We start from the raw sequence: 23087 nt of genomic DNA on the forward strand, positions 1-23087 counted from the left end.
AAGGATTTGAATAGACATTTCTCTAGAGAAGATATACAAATGGCCAGTAAGCATGTGCAAAGGTTCTCAACATCATTAGTCACTAGGGAAATGCAAATCAAAATCACAGTGAGGTACCACTTCATATCCATTAGGACGGCTAGAACCAAAAAAGACAATAAGAAATATTGATGAGGAAAAGAAATATTGATGAAGATATGGAGAAATCGAAACCCTTGTACATTGCTGGTGGGAATGTAAAATGGTGCAGACACTTGGGAAAACAGTTTGGCAGTTCCTCAAAAAATTAAACATATAGTTAATATATGACCCAGCAATTTTATTCCCAGGTATATAGAGAATTGAAAACATGTTCACATAAAAACTTGTATACAAATACTACTATCAGAAATACAGAATTTTTTTTAAAAAAAGGGAAATACAGCAGTATTATTCAGCCATGAGAGGGAAATGGAGAACTGATTCATGCTACAACATGGATGAACCTTGAAAATATTATGCTAAGTGAAACAAGCCTGATATTGAAGGCCACATATTGTATGATGCCATTTATGTCCAGAACAGGAGAATCCGTAGAGATAGAGTGGTTGTCATGTGCTAGGGAGAGAGGAGAATGGGGAGTGACTGCTGATGGACAGGCATGTGGCTTCTTTTTGGGATGATAAGTATGTTCAGGAATCAGCAGTGATGGTTGATTCTGTGAACATACTAAAATATGGGGCAAACTTTATAATATGTGAATTTTATTTTAATTAAAAAAAGAATAAGCCAGAGTCTATATTCTGGATGGTGAACCTCTGAAGTGAAGTATGAGTGAGATTATGCTTTGAGTATTAGTAATACTAACTTGTGAATGAAGCTTAGTTTTTCCTCCATAAACACAGGTGATATATAGTATGTGTAGTATATTATAATATATAGATTTCATTTATATACAAATCTAAGGATTGCCTCATTGTCCATATACATGGGAGAAGAATGAAAGCCTCTTTCACAGGTAAAATATTCCCTGAAAACATTGTTTCTTAGGCTTTGGTTAGCATGGGGAAATGGAACATCTCAGGCTTGGACTAGAAGCTCCTTCTAAGCTATGCCGACCTCAGCTGAGAATCACTGTGCCTTCAGGCTTGTGAAGATGCCAGTCCCGTTTTTCTGACATCATCCAAAAATACCTTTAAAAACTTGCAAATGGCAAATCACAACCTCACTCCTGGGGATTACTCCGAGTATGTACTCATACTGCTACATCAGAGTCACCTAGGAGCTTTTCAGAAGTGTATACACCCCAGACCTACAGAATCAGAAAATCTGTTCTCACAAGCTCTCCGGATGACTCTAGTGCATGATCAAGTTTGAGAAGCACTGATTGAGAGAATTTACAAGTAGGAAGGGCCACAAGCTTATGCTAATTTTTTTGTAATAAATATTTGGGTTCTCCACATGCAGCAAGTTAGGCATAATATCGTCTCCCTGGTACTCTCCTCCACCCATACAAATGTGATTTTGAGTCCACCTTACACCCAGATCTTGGTTTCTCCCCAATATCATTCGCCATTAAGTGCATCCAAGGCTTTTTCCTGTTGTAACTTTTTTCCTAAATTTGATGTCACTTCAAAATAAAACAATTTAAAGATTCCAATTTAAAAGGATGTAGACGATGACCTGAAACCCAAAAATCACACAGGTTTTCCAAAACTGATGATACGGAACTCAGACTGAGTGTATTTATTTATTGTAATCTCCAAAATAATTTCAGTTGGTACAACTGCTTCTTAAAACCGTATCACTACCAGGCTCAGAATTTAATTACAACCAAGCAATTCACAAAAACATTTTAAGCAACAAAACATGCTTAGTACTTCCTTGAGAAAGGTCCTTCAAATGTGTACAGCGTCACTGGGTATTACACGAAGCCGCAAGAAGGTTACCCTCATGTGTCCAAGTCCTGCACTCTTTGTGTTGTTAAACTCTTACGGCATCTGTGATAACTTCCACATCTCAAAATAAAGGCCTTCATGGTGCAACCTGCCTTCCTCTTAAATTTTAAAGGATACTCTAGATCATTCCTTAGGAAAGTAAAACTATGAACACTTTAAGAGGGAAAACAAGTTGCTTAGACTTCTTTTATATTATACACTTCAATTATGGGTTATTTATTCAGACTTTTTAAAATTCGTTATATTTTTAAAAGTATCAGTGGGGACAAAAGTAGAAAAAATATTTTAACCAGCAGGTTAGCTTCTTCCGAAATCACAGTTTTCTGGATAAATACATGTAGCATCACTAAAAATTTTTCACTATGTATCACACATAACTTGGAAAGAACTTTAATATTTTGGACTATAATGTTCATGTCTTAAAATAGTATTTTGCTTTATTCCTTTTATAATATTAAACTCTTTCTTTTAAAAATTTATATCTTTTTTTTATAGCTATGAGTCTCACTGTGTATTTTCCACACCTTGGCCTGAACTTGTTTATGAAAAAAATCTAACATCTGCAACTTCAGCTGGTTATACTGGGAAGAAGGGGGTTACCATAATTTTATTATACCTTGTATTAACAATAAACCTTCTCACAGAGAAGAAAATACTTTAAATACCTTAAGTCATATTTACAACAGTAAAATTCACATTTCATGCTTTAGTGAGACACTTAAATCACAAGATAGTCCTCATAGTTTATTGGAATAGAGCCCTTCCATACCTGGCCTTCTGCTGTATGCCAGATATAAAGCTCTGGATGCTATGAAAATAGCAAAACTTATGCCATCCTCCTATCAAGTAGAAAAACTGAGGGTAGATCTTCCCAGCCATCAAGTGGTGACAGAAATCCTGTGTCATAGTGAAGTGAAAACCAATGTGCTTCAGACCCTGGGTCCCCTATGAATCAACTTGATTGGAAAGTGCTAAAGAGCCCAGATGTTCTTTAATGTGAGTTGAAGGACAAACAGCCCTTCTGCGCACAGCGAAACACTTCATTTATGTGTCTGTTGCACAGGATTTTATATGCTTCCAGAAATAGCAGAAATAGTGCTGTATTTCTTTCCTTAGCTACTATATACATTTTTCTGATAAGTTCAGTGTTTCATTGGGAAATGTGACTTGCAGAGAGTTCCCCTTGGGGGCAGGCCCAGACCTGCTGCTCCCACTAACCTCGTCCACCAGTAACACACTCTCTGAATCCTGCCCCTGGGAGGAGTCCGAGGTCTCTGATATTCGCAAAGTCCTCAGGGAGGTGGTGTCTGCCTGGGCTGGGCCCGTGCCAGGTACACCGGGAAGCAGATTCCTGCCGCCAAGACCATTTTCACTGAGGTCCGGCATGTACAGGAGGGTCTGAGATGTGCTGCTGATCTCCTTCAGCTCTCGGGAGAGGAAGGAGCGGGAGTGGCCAGACATGGCGGAAGATGTCCTTCTGCTGTCTGAGCAGTGCTGTCCCGAACGGTCTCTGCGGGACCCGCCAATGCGGCAGAAGAGGCACTTGATCTTCTCTATTGCTTTGCTGAGCACGGTCTTCCGCAGAAGGATATAGATCCAGGGGTCCAGGATGGGGTTCACAGCAGCAATTCGGATGGCCTGCAAGTCTGGGTTTTTGCTGATTTCTTGCACCAAACGTGGCTGATATAACTGGTTGATGAACACCCGTACCTGCATAAATGAGATGCCCACATTTAGATTTTGTCATGAATCAACTGGGGAAATAGTTGCATCAGTGTCTAACCTAGTAACGTTAGCTAGCTGCCCACTTTTCTATTAATAAGTGCCGAGTAAGAGCAGCTTACACAATAAGCCTCAGAAAAACCGGTAATTGTGTAATTGCATTTGTTTTGAGTTAGCGTAACTTTAATATTTCTGTAACTATCTTATGAGTATCTTCCTTCAAAGATGGTATACAAAAAATGCAATGTATATATAGGCAACACATGCATAAAGTGTCCTTGAGAAACATTAACTTTATTTTTGTGAGTGCTTTTAAGTTTTTGCAATTCAAATGAAGTATCTTTCCCCCCTCCATAGCCATCGATTTCCCTTATGCCAGTTGCCTTTTAATTTTTTAAATTTTATTAATTTTTCTTAAAGATTTTATTTATTTATTTGCCTGAGAGAGAGCACGAGAAGGCAGAGCAGTGGGCAGAGGGAGAAGCAGAGTCCCTGCTGAGCAGGGTGCCCGATGCAGGGCTCGACCCCACGAGTCCCTCCAGTTGCCTTTTTATATATGTAAATGAAACTCATTTTGTAAGTCGACCCACCATCCAATCATCACAGAAAAGTCCAGAGATTTCCTTTATTATAGAGTCCAGTAAGAATACACTGGACACTTTTAAACCACTCTCTGAATCTCCTATCATCCAGTATGACCAGAGAATAGTTTTCATTTTCTCTATAGAGGCTGTTCCCCAGTTATAGTAATCCCCTAGTGGTACCAAGTCTTCCTTCAAACACCTCTTCCAATCTTTTCCCTCGCACTGCATTTCTCACCTGGATTATTGCATCAGCCACCCAAGTAGCTTTCCCACCTCCAATTCCTCTCCTCTCCAATCCATCCTCCAAACTGCCACCAGAGGATTCTGTCTAGAAAGCAGATCTGACTGTGCTGCTCAATTGCTAAACTTTTGGTGGCTCCGGGCTGCTTGCAAACTATAGTTTTGCTCAACAACTGTCACTCGGTGAATCCTTCCTGAAACTCCCGGCAGAATCAGTCCCTCCTGGGTGGCTTAGTCGGTTAAGTGTCTGCCTTCAGCCCAGGTCATGATCTCCTGGTCCTGGGATCGAGTCCCGCCTTGGGCTTGGAGCCTGCTTCTCTCTCTCCCTCTGCCTCCCTGCTTATGCTCTCTCTTTCTCAAATAAATAAAATCTTAAAAAAAAAATCCGTCCCTCCTTTCTGTCTATATAGCATTTGAGCCAGTAAATAGCCAAGTGCTGAGAGCACCTCTGCACAGACCAGTAGGGAAGACAGCTGGTTCTACCGCAGTTTGAGTTATTTATGGCAAAAGGCATGTCTGCCAGCCCACCACAGGATGGGTAGGCATAAATGAAGGGAACACAAGGAGACCCTAACAACCTGTTTGCCATTTTGGAGTCTTATTTTTGGCAGTTCACAAATTTTGCTCTTATCCTAATCACTTAGTTACTCATATTCTTTCACGCATTTCATCATTTAAGAGTAGGCACTTATTGTGTGTTAGGCATTGCGGTAAGTCTGGCCACAAAAAGTTGCATTAAATACCACAAACTTCTTGAAGGCAGAGTAACCTACAGTGCAGAAGACAGGAAGGAGAACCAGCTGTGACTGCAAGGTGATTAAATGAAACGGGAGAAGAATCTAAGGGGGCACGACTAATCCAGATCGGGAGGCGAGAGCGTGAGAGGACTCCTCCTGCAGGGGGAGGGAGCTTGCCTGGAGTTTTTGTTGGATGAGGGGGAGTTTGCTAAATTTAGAAGGAAGGACATAGCATTTCAAATAGAGGTAATTCCATGTGTAAAGTCATGGAAGAATGAAATAATATGCCAACTTCAAATGATTTAATGAAGAAAGCATGAATTTATATAAACTTAAGGATGACTACATTTTACTCCTTAGAGGAAAAAGCACTTGCTAAATGTACACTCTTAAAGTTAATAACTTATATTAATTTTTTTTAGATTTTATTTATTTGACAGAACGAGAGAGAGAGAGTACAAGCAGGGAGAACAGCAGAAGGAGAGGGAGAAGCAGATTCTCTGCTGAGCAGGGAGCCCAATGTGGGGCTCGATCCTGGGACCCAGGGATCATGACCTGAGCTGAAGGCAGTCACTCAACCGACTGAGCAACCCAGGTGCCCCTTAAATTTACTCTTAGAGTATTATTGTCTAAATCTTACTTCTAATTCCACCAGGATTTTTATAGAAAGATCTCACCTCACATAAAAAGTGGTTTTAAGATAATTGATCTCTGTCTTTAGCAATTATTTAGTAATTATCACTTGCCTTTGGTAATTATTTTAAGTTACAGAGAAGAGTGGAGTCTCAGCCAAGGAGGATGCATAAAAACCTAAAAAGGAGAAGGAACTCACAAAAGCAGAGCTGGAGCCATTTAACTAGGGGCAAATATCTCTAACTTTAACAAGACTTGAGGACATTGCTACTTTACCATACAGTATAATAATTAATATTCCTGGTATATCAATCACTATGAAACAGAAGAGATATTTTAGAAAGATTTAGAACAGTTTAGATAAGCTTAAAATGAAGGAAATAAATCTGCAAAACTCAACTCATGAGAAACTTGTTTCTAGAGGAAGCTAGATCAGTGAGGTGTAACCATACTTCTATTTCTTCCTTAGTGGGAATTCGGACCTTGATCAGCTCAGGTCCATAGTCCTTTTCTAAGAAGTTATTGTTTTTCATTTGTGGTTATTTTGTTGTTATTCATTTGGTTTTTTGTTTGTTTGTTTTTGGTTGCAAAACCTGAGCTAAACTTATTTCGGCAGTAAAACCTGAACTGAACTAGATAGGCTATTTGCAGTTTATTTATACTACTGAGTGTAAGTATTCCTGTGATTTGCTTCAGAGATATCGTCCCAATTACATATTATACAGTATATTACTAAAGTGGTTTTCTAAAAGCCAAGAAATTCTGAATTCTAAAACACCTCTGGCCCTAAATGTTTTGGATAAGGGATTATGATCCTGTAAATCTCACAGAATAAAATAAAATGGTCAAATGGCTCTCACTAGCATGAAATTAATACCTTGATCTCTGGGAGACAGCTAAATCAAAGGTGAGCTAGGATAACAGAAGTATATGATGTCTTAAAAGACTTTCAGAAACTGCTTGGATAAGTGATACTAACAAGACAAAGCAGGATTGATTGTCTATCTTTACAAAAAAATAGTGAAACAAAGCATTTTGGTTTCTTCTTACCATAATCTTTATTGAGGCACTGAGCTGTGTTTGGTCTACAGGCCTTTTCTTAGATGAAGTGTTGCCAAGACTTGAAGGTTTTGAGGAACTTATCAAGCCACCCTGTCGGTGGCTGATTCTGGTCTGGGCCCCAGATCTCCTGATGAATCCCATGTTGTTTTTTCTGTTCTACAGGCTGGCTGGCTTTCTGTTTAAGAATTATTTCCTGACAATGGAATCACTGGTACAAAGCATGAGGTTAATATATTACTCACATCACCTACTGTGTTCCTAAGGGTAAAAGAAATAGTGGACTTAAATGTGTTAGTATCAGGCCTTCCCTGTGCATAGCCTTTAGGAAAAGAACCTAGGCAGGGTCTGTGAGAACTTGAGACTTATAGCCTCTAGGTGGCGGTGTTGCTCCACCTGGGAGTTTTTGCTCCACAGGCCCTCCCTAAGCAGCAGTTTGCGCGGCCATCTCTAAGACCCTCTTACAGAGCAGAATCTTGGTGAAGTCTGAACTTTGCATTTCTGAGATTTTTAACATTGAAATCTTTTGTTGCTGGTTGCCTCTCCCACCCCTACCTCAAAAGAAACAGGATTAGTTCTGAAAGGAGGAAAATTTTTGAATGGTTGTAATGGATATAAAAGGAATGAAATCTGTAGCTATTTACAGGAATGTACTAGGAGTTAGCATTTTATTTTAAAATTTCTATGACGTTTTAGAAAAGCCAGAGAGTTGTAAAAAATTAATAATTGGGCTTTCGTAAGCGAAGGTGATGAGAGGCAAGGAAAGCATCACATCAATCTGTGTCTCACTTCATCCACGGCCCTAGTTGATTTTGACTCGGGTCCAAGGGAATGAAGGAAGCCCTATTTAGAGTTCCATGGGCGTGTGTGTGTGTGTGTGTGTGTGTGTGTGTGTGTGTGTGTGTGTGTGCGCGCGCGCGCGCGCGCAAGCTTATAATTAATATAAGCCACTGAGCCTGTGTGTGTGTGTGTGTGTGTGTGTGTGTGTGTGTGTGTGTGTGTGTGTGTGCAAGCTTACAATTAATATAAGCCACTGAGCCTGGTTACTTAATGTCATTTTAGCAAAGAGGAGCCCATAAGGTAGCAATAAAGACGAATATGAAAAGCAACATTTCAAGTTCAGATAAAAACATTCGCAAAAGTTGGTCAAATTGTTTGAAAAAAAACAAATCAAGACAAACCAGTTTTCCTTTGCAGTGTGTTCTCACTGGAGATTGACTTGAGGTGGAGAAAAAGACAAAAATGAACAAAAGCTCCATGCACTCCATAATGTTTTAAAGTCTAGCAATCTCTGCCTCACTTTAAAGGCTACTTGGTTTGCTCTCCCCAAAGCAGCAGGGATGGGAATATCCACAGCAGTGTTCAATGTCATGTGGGGAGGAGAAAGCGCTTTTCTGGAATTCCTGTCCAACAGGAATGCTTCACAAATAAACATGTTCAGGCAGTTTTCAGTGCTGGAAGAGTGTGATAAAACAGAACCTCTGCATTGGGGGAAAAAGACACCTTAAAACACTTCACTGGATACAAACAACATATATACTCTCTTGCAATTTTAAAAGTGAATCTATTTTTTAGGAGCCGCAGATTTGTGCGTGTGGTTTATCTTTAACATTGGCAGACATTACCATATTCTAAAGTGCTTGAAGATGACTAGAGCTTAGGACTCAGGAGCACTGGAACGTAACTTGGGAGAAAATATGATAAATTCAAAACAAGGTGTGAGGACAGGAGAGCTATAAGGGAGGCTGTATGTTGTAAAGGTACACACACACGCTCTGAATCAAACAAACCTGTTTTCAAATCCTGGCTCTGCTCCTTCTAATTCATGTGCAGATGATGAAAGTGCTTCGTATATAATGCCTGGCACACAACATATATGTCTGCTGTCCTTGCTTTCTTGGTAACGCATACATGGAAGTTTGGCTACTGTGGAATATAGGAATAATTTCAAAACCATAGCTTAGAAGTAGCTTCGGGGTGTAAAGGATTTGGTATCAAAAACATGTACTTCCTATGTAAGAAAAACCAGTTAGCAGGGAATGTCTAATTGAAAAAGCATGTTGAAATTTTGATGAGACTGATTTAGTCACTGACTGTCAAAGTACAAATGCTTTCCAATAAATGACAAGATCCTAGAGCGGGATTTGTGTGTGCTATGTGTTCTGTTCCAAGAACATAAATGGAATTATGTGTGTGTGCTGTTATCTAACTGCCCTGTGAAGAATCCAAAATTGACACAGCTGTTACTAGAAATTCTTCCCACTTTTTTTTAATGACCAAAAAAAAAAAAATCTTTAAGTAAAGGATAGTGGAAAGACTTCTTGCCCATGTGATGGTGTAAGAGTGCTCCGTTCTCCTTCCCTCTGGATCAGTAACTAGCCATTTACTCCAGGCAAATTACTTAATCTCTACACGTCTGTCTCCACATTGAAAATATATTTCTGAAGTTGTGTTTTGTTTTTTTTTCTCTACTTGAACTTTCAATATTCTAATGGGAGATTACAAGAATCACTTCGTCTCTGGGGGGAAAAATCTTGTTAGTAGATGTTCCATAAAACGGAGCCTTGGCAGGTCAGCAAAGCATGGTGTAAAAGTCCATGAGACCGGATGCCCTCCAGCCCCCCAGCAAATTGCAGAAGGATAGAAATTCCTCATGTGCCTTTGAGAAGACTGAGGAGCGAGTGAAAATATTGGCTAGCCCTGCTTTCTTCACAAGTCAGACAAGATGCCGGAGGTGGGAATCCCTTTCACGGGCTACTCTGCAGTGTTCAAAGTTCCAGCACTAACTTGGTCTGCAATTCCATGCTTATGACTAAAACACCGCTTTCAGGAACTTCTATGTTTTTAACTTAGCCAAATTTATTTGAAAAAATAATCAAACCCTTCAGGTTCTGCTGTAAGAGTACTCGAATTTATGGCATTGCTCTTATGCCTTTAACTGATTTGTACTCATCTGAAATTCCATCAGATGACTCCACTTCCAGTTTGCTTCCGGTAAACAAAAGTCTATCTTTTTCCAGTTTTCCTCTGCTCTAATAAATCTCTCTTGATTGAATGCTGGTGTAGGCTTTACAGAGACAACTGGTTTATAGTAAACAACCAAATAAACACTCACAGGAAGCTATTTTCCTAAAGATCAATGTTTTACTTGTCCAAAGCAGAAGATGAATCAAACTGGCCATTCTACCCCTAACAGAGATGAATCCTTGTTATTTCAGAGTAAGAAGAAAGAAAGTAAGAGAAGGAAGTAAGCGGTAAATTTGACCTCGGCTTGCCTATGCAAGGGAGAAAATGCCTTTTCAAATCCTACAGCGTTCACTGTTCAATTTCGAAGCAAAAGATTTGATTTTAATTGTTATATCGACATTAGTAACTGTAAAATTGGGCACCAGAAGTTGATCTAGCTCTAGTATTTAACACTGGGACCTTAGGAGGCTGTCTTGTTTGCATATTTCTGAAGAATTCAATCCCTTTTACATTTATCTTAAGTGTAGACTCTTTCATTTCTTCAGCTTTTTGTGGTTTAAAAAAACCAGAGACTGATTTTAAATGGAATAGGCAAAATGACAAGAACCACCTTCCCACCAAATCTTGTCATGTAATATTCCTTGTCAAATGTACTTATGAACCTTCTCTGTTCATTTTAGAAAATTTCTCAAGTTTAGCAGAGTTTCTTATATCCATGATTAATTTCCCAAGCTTTCTCAAATTTCCATTCTAAGCTCTATGTATGAGACGTGTTTTGGATAACAAATTAAAATTTACTTTTTTTCTATGAAACTCAGTATCAAGTGCCCTCTAAGAGCCACTGTAGTTTTTCTTCCCTGGTGTCCAAAAGACAAAATTCGGCTGCGTGTTAACCTTATACAATGTGTCAAGCTTTCTGAAACTCCAAGGAAACTCTATTTGCTCTATTAGCATTTCGGAAGCATTTTAAGTGTTTTGAAAGGTTTGATTTTCCTCAAATAGGATTAGCAACTAACTTGATTTGATAAAGGTAAAAAAGGTGCTTCATTAGTTTCCTTGGAACTGAAGATAGGTCCAACTGCTTTAAATGTCAGCGTTCAGAAACTTTAAACTTAAATTACAATCTGAGTATGAGAAACATTAAAATACAAGAAAGTCGTAAAAGTAATAAGCCAAGGAAGACTCTAGTTATGGGTAAATTCCCCTTTTAACTCTTCCAGTAACAGCCAAACTGTGGGTGGGTGGGTAGTATAATGACCTCCTTGATTATCATTAATTTACAACTAAATTGATTCTGAAATTAGAGTCCGGTAGCCAGAACTAAAGGCTAAACACTGAAGCTACTATTACTTGTATGATTCCTTATTACTTACAAAGGCACATGTCTACTTTACTATGATTACTTTTTAGCTGAGCCAGTTTCAATTTTCAGAGTAAAATTACTTAGTATCTATTGTACGTTACTGACTTTATATAATAGTGGATAGTATTTGTTAGTTAAAATGTGGCTAATTTGCAGACTACAAGTATAGCTCCTATAGTGTCTTACCTCTAGCTTCTCAAGTAACTTCAAAGGCTTTGTGATAAATGGCCCCATACCACAGGGGCAGGTCCACTTCAGCCCATAAAATGAATGAAGTTTTTTATGCCTCTCTAGATGCTCCAAGAAAACAATTCATCTGTCACTGTGCAATCAATCATCAACAGCTTCATATGCTTACCTTCATATTTTAGAAGTATGTGCATGTTGCTGAACTAGATGTAATGCTAGTTCCTTAAAGTGGATGTTCTTCTGTACATAACAGCCCCTCACTTTGTCATTTACTGTTCTGTAAAACTTAAGGCTCAGCCGGAGAAAGGAGCCCTAGCAGGAGCAGGGTTGTTTCTTCCAAAATCTCACGGTATTCTGAGTTGCCATTACAGACAGTAAAATATATTTATGTGGCTCAAGTGTGACTTAACTCGGTAAATTATACTGGATCCTGGAATGGTTTAAAGGCCCTTCTGGCCAATTATATTTATTTCTGTTTATACAAATTGTCAAGAAGCTACTGTATGCTGGCTCTCAGCCACATCTAAGTTCCTTTCATTTACACTCACTTTTATCACAGATAAAATATTTTTATATGAAAGATCCCTGGACCATATTAATAAGAGAAAGAAAGGAAGAATAGTTCATTACATTTATTTTCTCTTGTTCCCAATCAGCAGAAGAAAGAAAAGTCCTCTCTTTTTGAGTTGGTAGTTTAGAATTTCTAGAAATACAGTGTTTTGAGAGATGGAAAAACTCAGAATCTGTTGCTTTCAAGAGGAACTCTGGAGAAGGTGTTATGTGCATGAGCCGATCAGTTTCTGGTGCATTCTGGTTTAATGATAGGCAAAGTAGAGAAGTAGGTGTGTTTTCAGCCTTTCTGCTTGTAACATTTTAAAAGCTAATCCAAAGGCAATTTTAAAGAAGGCGGTGTCCTAAAAGTGAAGTGTGCCAAAACTCAAATGCACACACTGTACGAAGGCCAAAATTAGAAATGTTCTAGGAGTGAGACATGATGTAATATTATGTGTTTGGAGTCAGGTGGGTCTGAGGTTCATCACAAGCTGCAGAGTTTTGGCTTGGCAGTAACTAGATCACCATCTCTAAAGCCTCCTTTCTTTAGAATGGCACTGTACCTCTCACAGTTGTTGAGAATGCAAATTCAGTAACCCGTGTACATCAGCCGGCCCTTCATAGGCCCCTTGAGAATCCTGGCTTTCCTGGTTCCAAGATTGAAGGAACCTAACTCTGGGCCGTGCCCTAGTAGGAACTGTGACCCCCACCTGCAGTGCACACAGCACAGTAAAGAGCAGGGAATCTAGCCTGACAGTGTAGGTCTGCTAAATTTATTTTAAGCAAGTCACGCCCTGTGTCATGTGAGGGTGTCAGACTAGACCAAAACGCATCCAATCTCTCTAGCTCTAAACTGCCACATAATCTACCAAAACAAACAAACAAACCAAAAGGAAAAAAACCCCGTGCATAAATCAAAGCACCAAACACCCACTGCCCTAAGGAATGGTGTTTAACAAAGAGATCACCACCCCGGAGGTTTCGGGCTTCTGCGGTTCACTGTGGAGGACTTAAGTCACACTACAGCGGTTTCCCCTCCACATCTGACAGAGTGGCAGGTGTTCTCGGAAGCCTCAAGGCCAATGTCAGGCAGCAAGGGGTAGGGGCTGTCCCGGGAGAGAAAGGAAACCAGGCTTTCGGAGAAAGAAACTCGGGGGCCTAGGAGAAAAGCACCTGCTACATCTCACTGGGGAGGTTGGCCTGCTCTGTGAGAAGCCGAGTGTGGAAAGCCCAGCCTGGACCTGGAGGACAAGTTCACCGTCAAGGCACGAGAGGGAATAGAGGAAGCGGTAGACGGAGGAGGGAGGTGGATGCGGGGAAAGGGCCCAGAAGGGCCCCCTTCCCGGGAGGCCACTCACCACGAGCGGGATGGAGCAGATAAGCACCACCAGGGAGGTGGCGATGAGTAAGATGACCATCTGGATCTCGGCGCCCGCTATTCCGCGGAAACTCCGGCGGCGGCGAAAGTCGCTGAGGCGCGGCAGAACCGGGGAGGCGGCGGTCGGGTTGCTCCGGCAGGGGGCCCAGGGCACCGCGACTGGGCCCGCCGCGTGGTGCTGCTCGGTGCCCAGCGAGGTGCGGCGCATGAACTGGCGGTGCATGCGGAGCAGCGCACCGCACACCAGCACATTGCAGAGCACGGTGGCGAGAATGAGGAAGGAGCTGAAGCCCGCGTACATGTAGGAGAAGGCGGCGTGCGCCGTCACGTTGGTGGTCCAGTCAATGAAGCACCAGGTGTCCGGGTACTGCAGCCGCGAGCTGCCCAGGCCCATGTTGGGCAACGCGCAGAAGAGCACGTTGGATGCATAGACCGCGACGAGCGTGAGGCCGGCCAGCCGCTTGTCCACGTAGTGGCTGTAGAAGTAGGCGTGGTTGATGGCCAGGTAGCGCTCGATACTCATGGCACAGATGATGCTGAGGCCGGACAGGCTGAAGAAGAGCAGGATGAAGGTGCTGTACTCGCAGAGTGCTTCGCCTCCGGGCCACTGGCCCTTCATGTACGTGGCGATGGTCACCGGGCTCACCAGCAACGTGCCCAGCAGGTCGGTGACGGCCAGCCCGCACACCAACGTATAGAAGGTCGTCTCCTTCTGCTCTTTGCGCGACTTGCACAGCACCACGATGGCCACCAGGTTGCCCACTACCCCGAAGATGAACATCACCGCCGGGATGGTCACCGGGCTGTTCGGACGGTCAGGGGTAGAGGAGGCGGACGCATTGACCCCAGGAGTGGACATGGTGGTGACCCTCGGTACGCAGCCTTGGAGTTCGAGGCTGGGTCTGGGGATGGTAGGAAAGACAAAGGCCCGGTGAGCGGAAATGACCACTTGCAAGGTGTCAGACCCGCGCCCAAGAAACAATATTCTGATGAGACAAGAGGAACAACTGGATCCTGCATCGTGGATTGTAAACACTGACCACCTTCGGCTACCGAAATCGCCAGGCTCCGGATACTTCCTGCCAGAAGCACCACTCTCCTGCCATTGGTAATTTGTCAGTTGATACTGCCATTCTCTCCTCCTCCCCCAGCCCAACTCTCTCCACTGCCAAGATGAACAAGACCTATCTCTAGGGATAAGTGAGTGGTTCGCTCTTATTCCCGACAGATTCTGAGTCAATAAAATCCTCACTCAAAACAAGTTACGGAAGGCAATTTGGAAAGCGCACTCGCTCCTCCCGGGCTCCGGTCGAGGAGCGCCCGCCCACCGCTCTCGGCCCAGTGCCCCCAAACCCTCATCCTACCTGTGGGAGCCGCGGCGATGGGGGCCGCGGAGGACCCCAGGGTCAAGACTCAGACGTCCACCACACGCCTCCAACCTGCCCTCGGTCTCGCCCGCTCAGTGTGGAGCTTGCCAAGCCTTTGTCTTCTCAGAACCGGGTCTCTGTGGCTGCCAATTTTCCGGAACTGGGGTCAGAATGGCAAGCTTTCGAACACTTGGGAGAGCCAGAAGGGTAGCGGGATGGGTCAATTCAACCTGATCTTGGATTCTTTCTTTCTTTCTTCTTTTTTTCTTCCGTACCTTCAAAGACGGGACCAAACTTTGAGGAGCCCGCAGGTCCGGTCCCCCGGCGGACAGCGCGCAGGTGTGGGGCCGCGCGCGCAGGTGGCACGGAGCCTCAGTCCCGGATTCGGGCCGCGGTCCTCCTCAGCCCTGGGCAGCACGGGCGGCTATCGGGGCTGGCGGCTGACACTGAGGGTGCTTCCGACGCCCCAGGGGCGGTTTGAGGTCCGCTCGGCCTGAGGTTCTGACCTGGGATCTTTCATCTTTTTACTCCTGGCTGCAGGGTTTCGAGCTCCGCTCTCGCCCTTCCAGCCTCTGTACAAACTTTTCTCCTGCTCCAAGTTTCCCTGGCGGAGGCGGGGCCACACAGTGCGCGGCCCGGAAGCCCATTGGCCGGCCGGGAAGGGGGTGGGGCGTGTGTTCCGTCCTCTGCGCCGCGAGGCCGCGCGCCGCGCTAGGAGGCGGGGCTTCGAGCTGCGTGCGAGGGCCGGCTCCCCGCGGCTTGCCCCGCCTCCTCGGGGCTGGGGTCGCGAAGACCCGGGCGCGCGCCTCAGGCTAGTGTTCCGAGTGCCGCCGTCGGCGGGGACCTTGGGAGGCGCTGGTGCTCCTAGCCACTACGAACTCGGCTTCCAGAGGGTGCTAACTCTGAAACCAGCATCTCTTCTCCCCCATTGCCTCCCGCTCCGAGTGAGCTATTTCTCGCACCTTCTGCACGCGGATCTCAACACCTGGGCGCTGGGACGGGAGGTCGACTGCTTTAGAACTCCACCTTAGAGCGGCGCAGGTGTGTGTGTGCGCGCGCGCGCGGCCCCGGGGGAGGTAGGGTGGAGAGATGCGGTGCGCGCGCGCGGCTCCGAGTTCGAAGTCGGGAGAGCGGTTACCGGACCGGGCGGGTGGATGGGCGGGCGCGTGCCAGGTTTCGGCTGGGGAAACAACGAAGAATCTATCCTTCGAAAGTAATTACAGTCCATCCAGGAAAGTAGTTGGTTGGCAGTGCCCAGGCTGTGGGCTTCGCTCTGTTGGGCATTCCCGGGCAAAAAAAAAAAAAAAAGGAAAGAAAGAAAAAAGAGAGAGACGGGACCACAGCCTCTCCCGACGCTGGTGGCGGGGCCCTGCGGCCGTGGAGACAGACGACCCACAGGTACCACGTGGGAGAGTTAGGATGGGAGGGCTGTCTACCCGCGGAGATCTTTCTCCTCCTCCCGGGAACTACTCCTCCCAGAAAGAACCGCAGCCTGAGCTTCGAGCCTTGGCCCTGTTATATTCACGTTGGATACTTTCACCACGAATCCTTTGAACGGCTGGCAGATGGAGGGTGCGACGGGGAGTTGAAAGTTTTTCCAGTGAAGGAATTCAACAGTCATTATCTCCACGATTAACTCTTGGAACCGCCTCATTGCTCTACCTTTTTTTAATTTAAGTAACAGTTTGATTTATTTGGTGGTGGGAACAGTGTTTTTGTAAACTCATTATTCACTTCTTTGTACTCTGGTTTCTAAAATCAGGACTGAAAACAAAAAAGAAACGGTTGCAAAACTCCATGGTGTAATTATAACTGCTTCGCCGTTTTTTTTTTGTTTGTTTGTTTTTTGTTTTTTAAACCATTAAGAGATTTTGTGGGCTTTTTAAATTCCTAGAAAAATCTGTTTCCAAGTGCCGGATAGATGCATTTTAACATATTGCATCTCCTTATAGATTAAGCAAATAACTCGATTCTTTTATGTGATAAGCGGGTATTCATTCCTTAAATGTTATTTCATGAATAAACAAACCTCCTAAGAATTGATCTGGTTCTCCTGTTACTGTCAAACGGCACAGTAACAAATGAACAGTAGAAGAACCAGAGAGTGCATTCCAGACTTCAGCTAATTACAGGACATGAAATACTTGGAATCACTTTTAAAGATACCATATGGATATACTAATATAGCATTATTCTATTGTTTATGCTATTTCCTCATGAATATCAGCGATTTGGAAGGAATCTATAAAAATAATTGCTGGCAATTGGTCAGTTTCTCAGTCTTCTCTCAATCACCGTAATAACCACTTCTGTTGTCTATGCTTTCCTTGAGTAGGGTTGGTTGTGTCAGCACTGAAAACAAGTCAACACTAGGAAAAGGAAACTGCACACTCTACCCCCATTCTTCCCTACCCACATTACATCACTATCACCCTGTCAGGTGGTTAATATATGAAGGGGAGGTGGGAAGTTCCACTTACACTCATTTTATGTTAATAAAAATATTTTTTCCAGTTTTCTTTCCATTTGAAGTTTCTCAAATGGAATACAGGATTGGTACTTGTTAAAATTTTTTTTAAGACTTTATTTATGTCTTTGTCAGAGGGAGAGAGAGAGAGTATACAAGCAGGGGGAGTGACAGGCAGAGGGAGAAGCAGGCTCCCTGCTGAGCAAGGAGCCCAATGCAGGATTCCAACCCGGGACCGTGGGATCATGAGCTGAGCCGAAAGCAGATGTTTAACCGACTGAGCCATCCAGGCATCCTGGTACTTGTTAAATTTTTAAGGATGAAGAGTATATTAAATATAACAATTGAGGCACACTGCTGAAGTGATTAGTGAGGTTACAGGTTTTAGCATGTCATTGATAAGCTGGGCTTCTTATCAATGGAACTATCATTTTTTACTGGTCCTTTAAATTTTCTTTCCACAGTAGTTTTAAGAAGATTGATATAGATGAGAAACGAGGACAGCAGATGAAAAAAATTGAACGAGGTTTACCTGTACCCTCTTTTGGTGTGTGATTCTTAAAGCTTAAGTTTAGCCTTCAGAAGTAGAATTTGAAGGTTAGGGAAACAATTATTTTATTTTCTTAATTGGAAAACTGGGACATTGTAGTTCAATTGCCCTTACACTCTGCCAGGAATCTACATTGCAAAAGGAAATGAAGGATTTTCATGAACATGTAGACAATTCTTGTCATTGTTTGTATATTTTAATGAAGAGATTTTTATTCTAAAAATTGTTTTCTATCCTCCCTTGCAGTTTTCACCTCAATCCCTACTTCTCTGCACTGGAAGACCTGAGTTCAATTTTTTTTTTTTTTGTCAGAGAAAGAGAGAAAAAGCATGAACGGGGGAGCGGCAGGCAGAAGGAGAAGCAGGCTCCCCAAAGAGCAGGGAGCCCAATGCGGAACTCGATCCCAGGACACTGGGATCATGACCTGAGCCGAAGGCAGATGCTTAACCCACTGGGCCACCCAGGCGTCCTCTGGGTTCAATTCTTTAGAACTGTTGTTAAAGCCTCTTTGGAGATTTGAACTAGTCTAAGAATTACCTGACTGATCAGTGTGATTGCTCTGTTTTAGCTAATTATTTGACTACTCTTTTGAGTAAATACCCGAGGGTGGGAACCTGTTTAAAAGCAAAGGCTGCTTGGAGGCTACCAACCACATTCCCTTTGATTAAGTTGAATCCTTCTTGGATCAAAGGAATGGGTAAGGAAGAGGTAAAAACTGGGAGGAAGGCAGCAGGATACATCAGATCTGGCCTGGATCCCTACCTAAGCCTAACCTGGCCAGACCTTGGAGCATTCCTAAAGCACTAACATTCATGAAACAAATCTGAGCAAATTGTGTTTGCTGTCACTCTTTCCTGACAGGCCATGTGGATACTAAAAACAGTGAAAAAGGCATCTATCTGGTGCAAATAACACAGTGCCCTTGGACACATTTGTCTTCCATGTGTTCACCCAGTTGGTTCAGTGGATGACAGGTATGGCATTAACCTGACCTTGGGCATGAGGAGAGGTCTACCGTTGTGGCTGTGGCCCTCTAATGACTGCCCTCCCTTTTCAGTGGTATATTTCAAATGTGTGGTCCCCAATTATTACCATTTTCTGACGAATTTTAGGCTGAGTCTAGTGCCTGGAGTTTGTACACGTCAGTACTGTGCTTAACTCGCCAACATCTTCGTGTGGTGATAAATTAACTGCTGTCAAGGCTGGTTGCCATCAACTGACTCCTTCAGGTTCTTCCTTCTCCAGCGGTGTTACTCCTCAAAGTGATGGCTTTCTACCCTTTTCATTTTTCCCCTCTTTTTTCTCAAGTATTTCTACTGCACTCCCATTGTGGATAGGCCAATGGGCAAAGAAAGTGGATTGATTACTTAGTGTTGCCCATTCTTGAGGATTTAGGTGGAGAGGGAAAGCCTTACTAGTTCAGGAGTCTTTTCTGTAGGAAGATGGGCATTCTGATTTATATTTCAGTTTCTTCTCACACCCACCTGTCTCTCTGAGGCATCAGTCTAGGCCAATTGAAAGGAGGAACCTGTGACTTGAGAGAATCCATCACTTGAGTGTGTATGATGCTTAGTGAACCCCTGCAACAGAAGTTCAGAGCTCTTAATTGGGGAGCAGAGGGCAAAATGAAGTAGGATTTCCATTTGTTGACATTCGAACCAAAATTTAGTCTCTGGCCTGGCCTGCTCCTTGACCTCCAGCTTAATGGGTGTTAATCACAAAGCACGCTGAAGTTCCAGATTGAAATTTACTGTAGTTTAAGAAGGTCCGGAGATAAGAAAGTCTGAGGCAGGTCACCTTCTTCAAAGTAAATGAATTAGATGGACAGCTAATTTTATAGGAAAACTTAATCTTTTTTTTTCTTTTTTAGTAGCTACAGTGTTTGATCTAACAAGAAATGAGATGAGATTATTCACATAAAAAAAGCAATTTTAAATATGATTTTCTGATGCCAAGTTATTTTGAGTGTCTGTTTTCCTATAAAATAATAGATTATATATTGAAAGAGCTATAAAATTTACCTAAAGCATTTTTGCAGAAAGATTCATTCATTGAATCTAATAGAAGAAAAGCAAGTACATTTTGAGGTTATCTCATGTGAGGGCAGAGCATCAACTATGGATTTTTTTCTCTCAATCATGAATTAGTATAAGGTGTCAATTGTTAAGTAAAAAAATTTGTGAAATTTTAGTAGCTGAAAGAACAGGATATGCTTCTCAAAATTGTCTTGCTGTGTTAATGATTTGTCTTCATCTCCGATCATATTACACCAGTGTTGCAATGTTTTTTAAAAGAACAGTGTCAGTGCATTGTCTAAAGTGCAATTCACTCTAAAGTGTATATGTTTAATTTAGACTTCATTGGTTTTTTTAAAAATTATTTTATTTTTAAGTAATCTCTATACCCTATGTGGGGCTTGAACTCAAAACCCCGAGATCAAGAGTTGCATGCTCTACAGACCGAGTCAGCCAGGCGCCCCTAATTTAAACTGTGATAGCGTTAGTTCTTAACTGAGTATTCTACCTATGGATTAAAATACTTTTTTTGCGGCCAAACAAACTATAAAAAGAATTACCTAGTTTTGTCTTGCTTTTCCTGGCTTGCATCTCATCTTTTGTTTTGTTTCCCAAATTGAACACTTTAAAAAAATCCCCCCAAAAGGAAAGAAATAAAATATATTTTCCTCTTGAGGAGGTGGATATACACTAGATAAGGTTTTTACCTGGATGCCCATAATTTCGGAGATCCTGTTTACAGACTCCTTTAGTTTCTTACACGCTGTGCGGTCACCTGAACTTGAAGGCGTGGTGCTAGAAATGCCCATTTTATCAAGTGTCCATAAATCCTAGGTTGTCAGAGAAAGTCCGGGGATCTCTCTTTTTGGCTTAGGTGACAGACCATTCAGCTTTTAAGCCCAAAGCAATCTTTTAGCTTTGCCAACGTTGAGTATTAACAGAGGAAAGGTTTAAAGATATATTTTTTAAAAACTCAGTTATTTGTATTTTTCAAGGATTTTCCCTTGCTGTTTTTTTTTTTTTTCAAGATTTTATTTATTTATTTGACAGAGAGAGACACAGCAAGAGAGGGAACACAAGCAGGGGGAGTGGGGAGACGGAGAAGCAGGCTTCCCGCTGAGCAGGGAGCCCGATGAGGGCTGGATCCCAGGACCCTGGGATCATGACCTGAGCGGAAGGCAGACACCTTAACGACTGAGACACTCTGACTTTTTTCCCCTGCGTTTTCTTCTTTCTTTCTTTTTTTTTTAAGTTTTATTTATTCATGTAATCTCTATACCCAGTGTGGGGCTTGAACTCACAACCCCAAGATCAAGAGTCAGATTTTCCTCCAACTGAGCCAGCCAGGCTCCCCTCTTGGTGTTTTTCTAAGATGAGATCTGTACAAGAGGTTTAGAGGGTTGCATCTGCTGTTTTACTGATTTGCACAAACACCACTTTTAGAGAAAGAGGTCTGAGATCTGTAGCTTTAGAAAAGCTGTATTTATCAGAAATTCCTATTTCAGGAATTTATCCGTTCTGCCCAAGTAACCCCTACACTGCTGTGTGGAGGTTGTGGAACTCTTGTTTATTTTTAGAAATTTGAGGGAATCATTTCCCTTGCAGAGCCAGTATCAACTCTATAATCCCTGAGCTAATGTGTTAATTGTAGTGGCATTTTAAGCTTTGGGCAAATGCTAACATCTCATTTCCCCCTTCCATCCATCATAATGATAAAAGCTTTCCTATAATTCAAATGAAGGCTCACTATTGAGAGCTTTTCTTTACATACCCCCTCCCTGCTCTGCAACAATGGGTCCCCACCACGCCTCCCGAGAAGAGCCATCCCCTCTTGAGCCTTAAATCCACAAACCCTGGGATCTAGACAACCAGGATTCTAGACATCTTCTGAAAGAAGCCAAGCAGATCTTTCCTCTTTTTCTCCCCACCCTTTCCATTTCCCTATCAACAATATCAATAACTAACATTTATTAAGCACTTACCATGTACCAGGCAATGTGCACAGTGTTTTTGGTGAATTTTTTGCCCTATGTTACAAATTAAGGTACTGAAACAGAGAAGTTAAGTAATTTTTTTTTAAAGATTGTATTTTAAGTAATCTCTACACTCAATGTGGGGCTCATACAACCCCGAGATCAAGTTGCATGCTCCACTGACTGAGCCAGTCAGGCACCCCAATTTTTCAAGGTCACAGAGCTCATAAGTGCTGTGATAGAGGGTGCAGGTTATTGACCACTGAATTACAGAGTCTCCTTCCCCAGCACTGGGCAGGGGCCCACTCCTAAACAACTCAGCCCATCCCTTAAAAAACAGACAAAAAGGCTACCACATTTTAATAAAGGATACAAGTAAAACTTCTCCGAATAATACTGGTATATTCAGTCTAAACACCTGCCATCCCTGTGCCCCTAAGAAGCAGGTGCAAAAAGCAGGAAGTAGAAAATTCACAGTTTCTGATTTGAGTTTATAGGCACTTATTTTAATTTTCTACTTTATGTTGAGTAGTTTATCACTTCTGCAACTTGCAAGGGGATCAATAATAATTTCTAAGACATTTAAATGATCGAATACTTTTTTTTTAAAGATTTATTTATTTATTTATTTATTTATTTGACAGAGAGAGAGACATGGCGAGAGAGGGAACACAAGCCGGGGGAGTGGGAGAGGGAGAAGCAGGCTTCCTGCCAAGCAGGGAGCCCGATGCGGGGCTCAATCCCAGGACCCTGGGATCATGACCTGCGCCAAAGGCAGACGTTTAACAACTGAGCCACCCAGGCGCCCTGATCGAATACTTCTTTATGAAGCTCTGGCTTACTCTGTTCACAGACAGGGCCCAAATCAACTTTCCTGCTTAGGTTGAGCTAATAGCAGAGAGTGGTGTCCAAAGATGAAAAAGCATTGATCAAGTATAAAGTATAAGCCATATGTTATACTGAGCCCTTTATATTTATCTTAAATAAGCTTATGGTAAACCTCCAAGGGAGTTGGCATTATTGCCTCTGCAGCTCTATCAGGATGTAAAGTCAGTAAGAAAATCTGCCATTCATTTGGTACCTCTCTTTTATGGGAGTGGTGTGGGAATGGGCATAATCAAGAAAGATTAGCATAACTCAGGGATCGGGGTGGGGGGAGAAATAGATCATCTGTCCCTTTTTGTCTTTCTAGACTCATTACAGACATTACTAATCAGTAGCATCACTCTTTCCTTTAAGGGCCCACCACCAATTTACTAGCAGTGGCACAAGAAATGAAACTCATTTGCCATTCTTGATCTAGCATGTGATGTACGGAGTTGGCTTTAAGAGAACCTAATAGATGGTGACGATA

At 42.6% G+C, this 23087-nt stretch overlaps 1 protein-coding gene and 1 long non-coding RNA gene across 12 annotated transcripts in view; one reads left to right on the top strand and one right to left on the bottom strand.

Annotated features, from left to right (window-relative positions):
• Positions 1 to 1702: 1702 nt before the first annotated feature.
• On the bottom strand, positions 1703 to 15321 carry PTGER4 (prostaglandin E receptor 4). The gene is made up of 3 exons (XM_028098108.2): positions 14726 to 15321; positions 13342 to 14263; positions 1703 to 3647 (listed from the first exon to the last, which is right to left on the bottom strand). The coding sequence occupies exons 2-3, from the start codon at positions 14218 to 14220 to the stop codon at positions 3057 to 3059; spliced, it is 1470 nt and encodes a 489-aa protein (XP_027953909.1). The 5' UTR covers positions 14221 to 14263; positions 14726 to 15321; the 3' UTR covers positions 1703 to 3056.
• The window catches only part of LOC114204890 (uncharacterized), a 382680-nt gene continuing 373991 nt past the window's right edge, over positions 14399 to 23087 (top strand). For 6 of the 11 annotated variants that reach the window (XR_015768216.1, XR_015768217.1, XR_015768225.1 and 3 more), the window contains exon 1: positions 14399 to 15769. This is a non-coding gene — a long non-coding RNA (uncharacterized LOC114204890). Of the gene's footprint in view, positions 15770 to 15800; positions 16127 to 18606; positions 18720 to 23087 lie in introns of those variants that run through there. The other 5 variants (XR_015768220.1, XR_015768222.1, XR_015768223.1 and 2 more) reach the window with 3 other exon arrangements.

Source organism: Eumetopias jubatus, unplaced genomic scaffold (assembly GCF_037043125.1).
Source record: "Eumetopias jubatus isolate StellerSeaLion01/CBP00866 unplaced genomic scaffold, mEumJub1_p1.0 scaffold_5, whole genome shotgun sequence".
Classification (NCBI taxonomy): domain Eukaryota; kingdom Metazoa; phylum Chordata; class Mammalia; order Carnivora; family Otariidae; genus Eumetopias; species Eumetopias jubatus.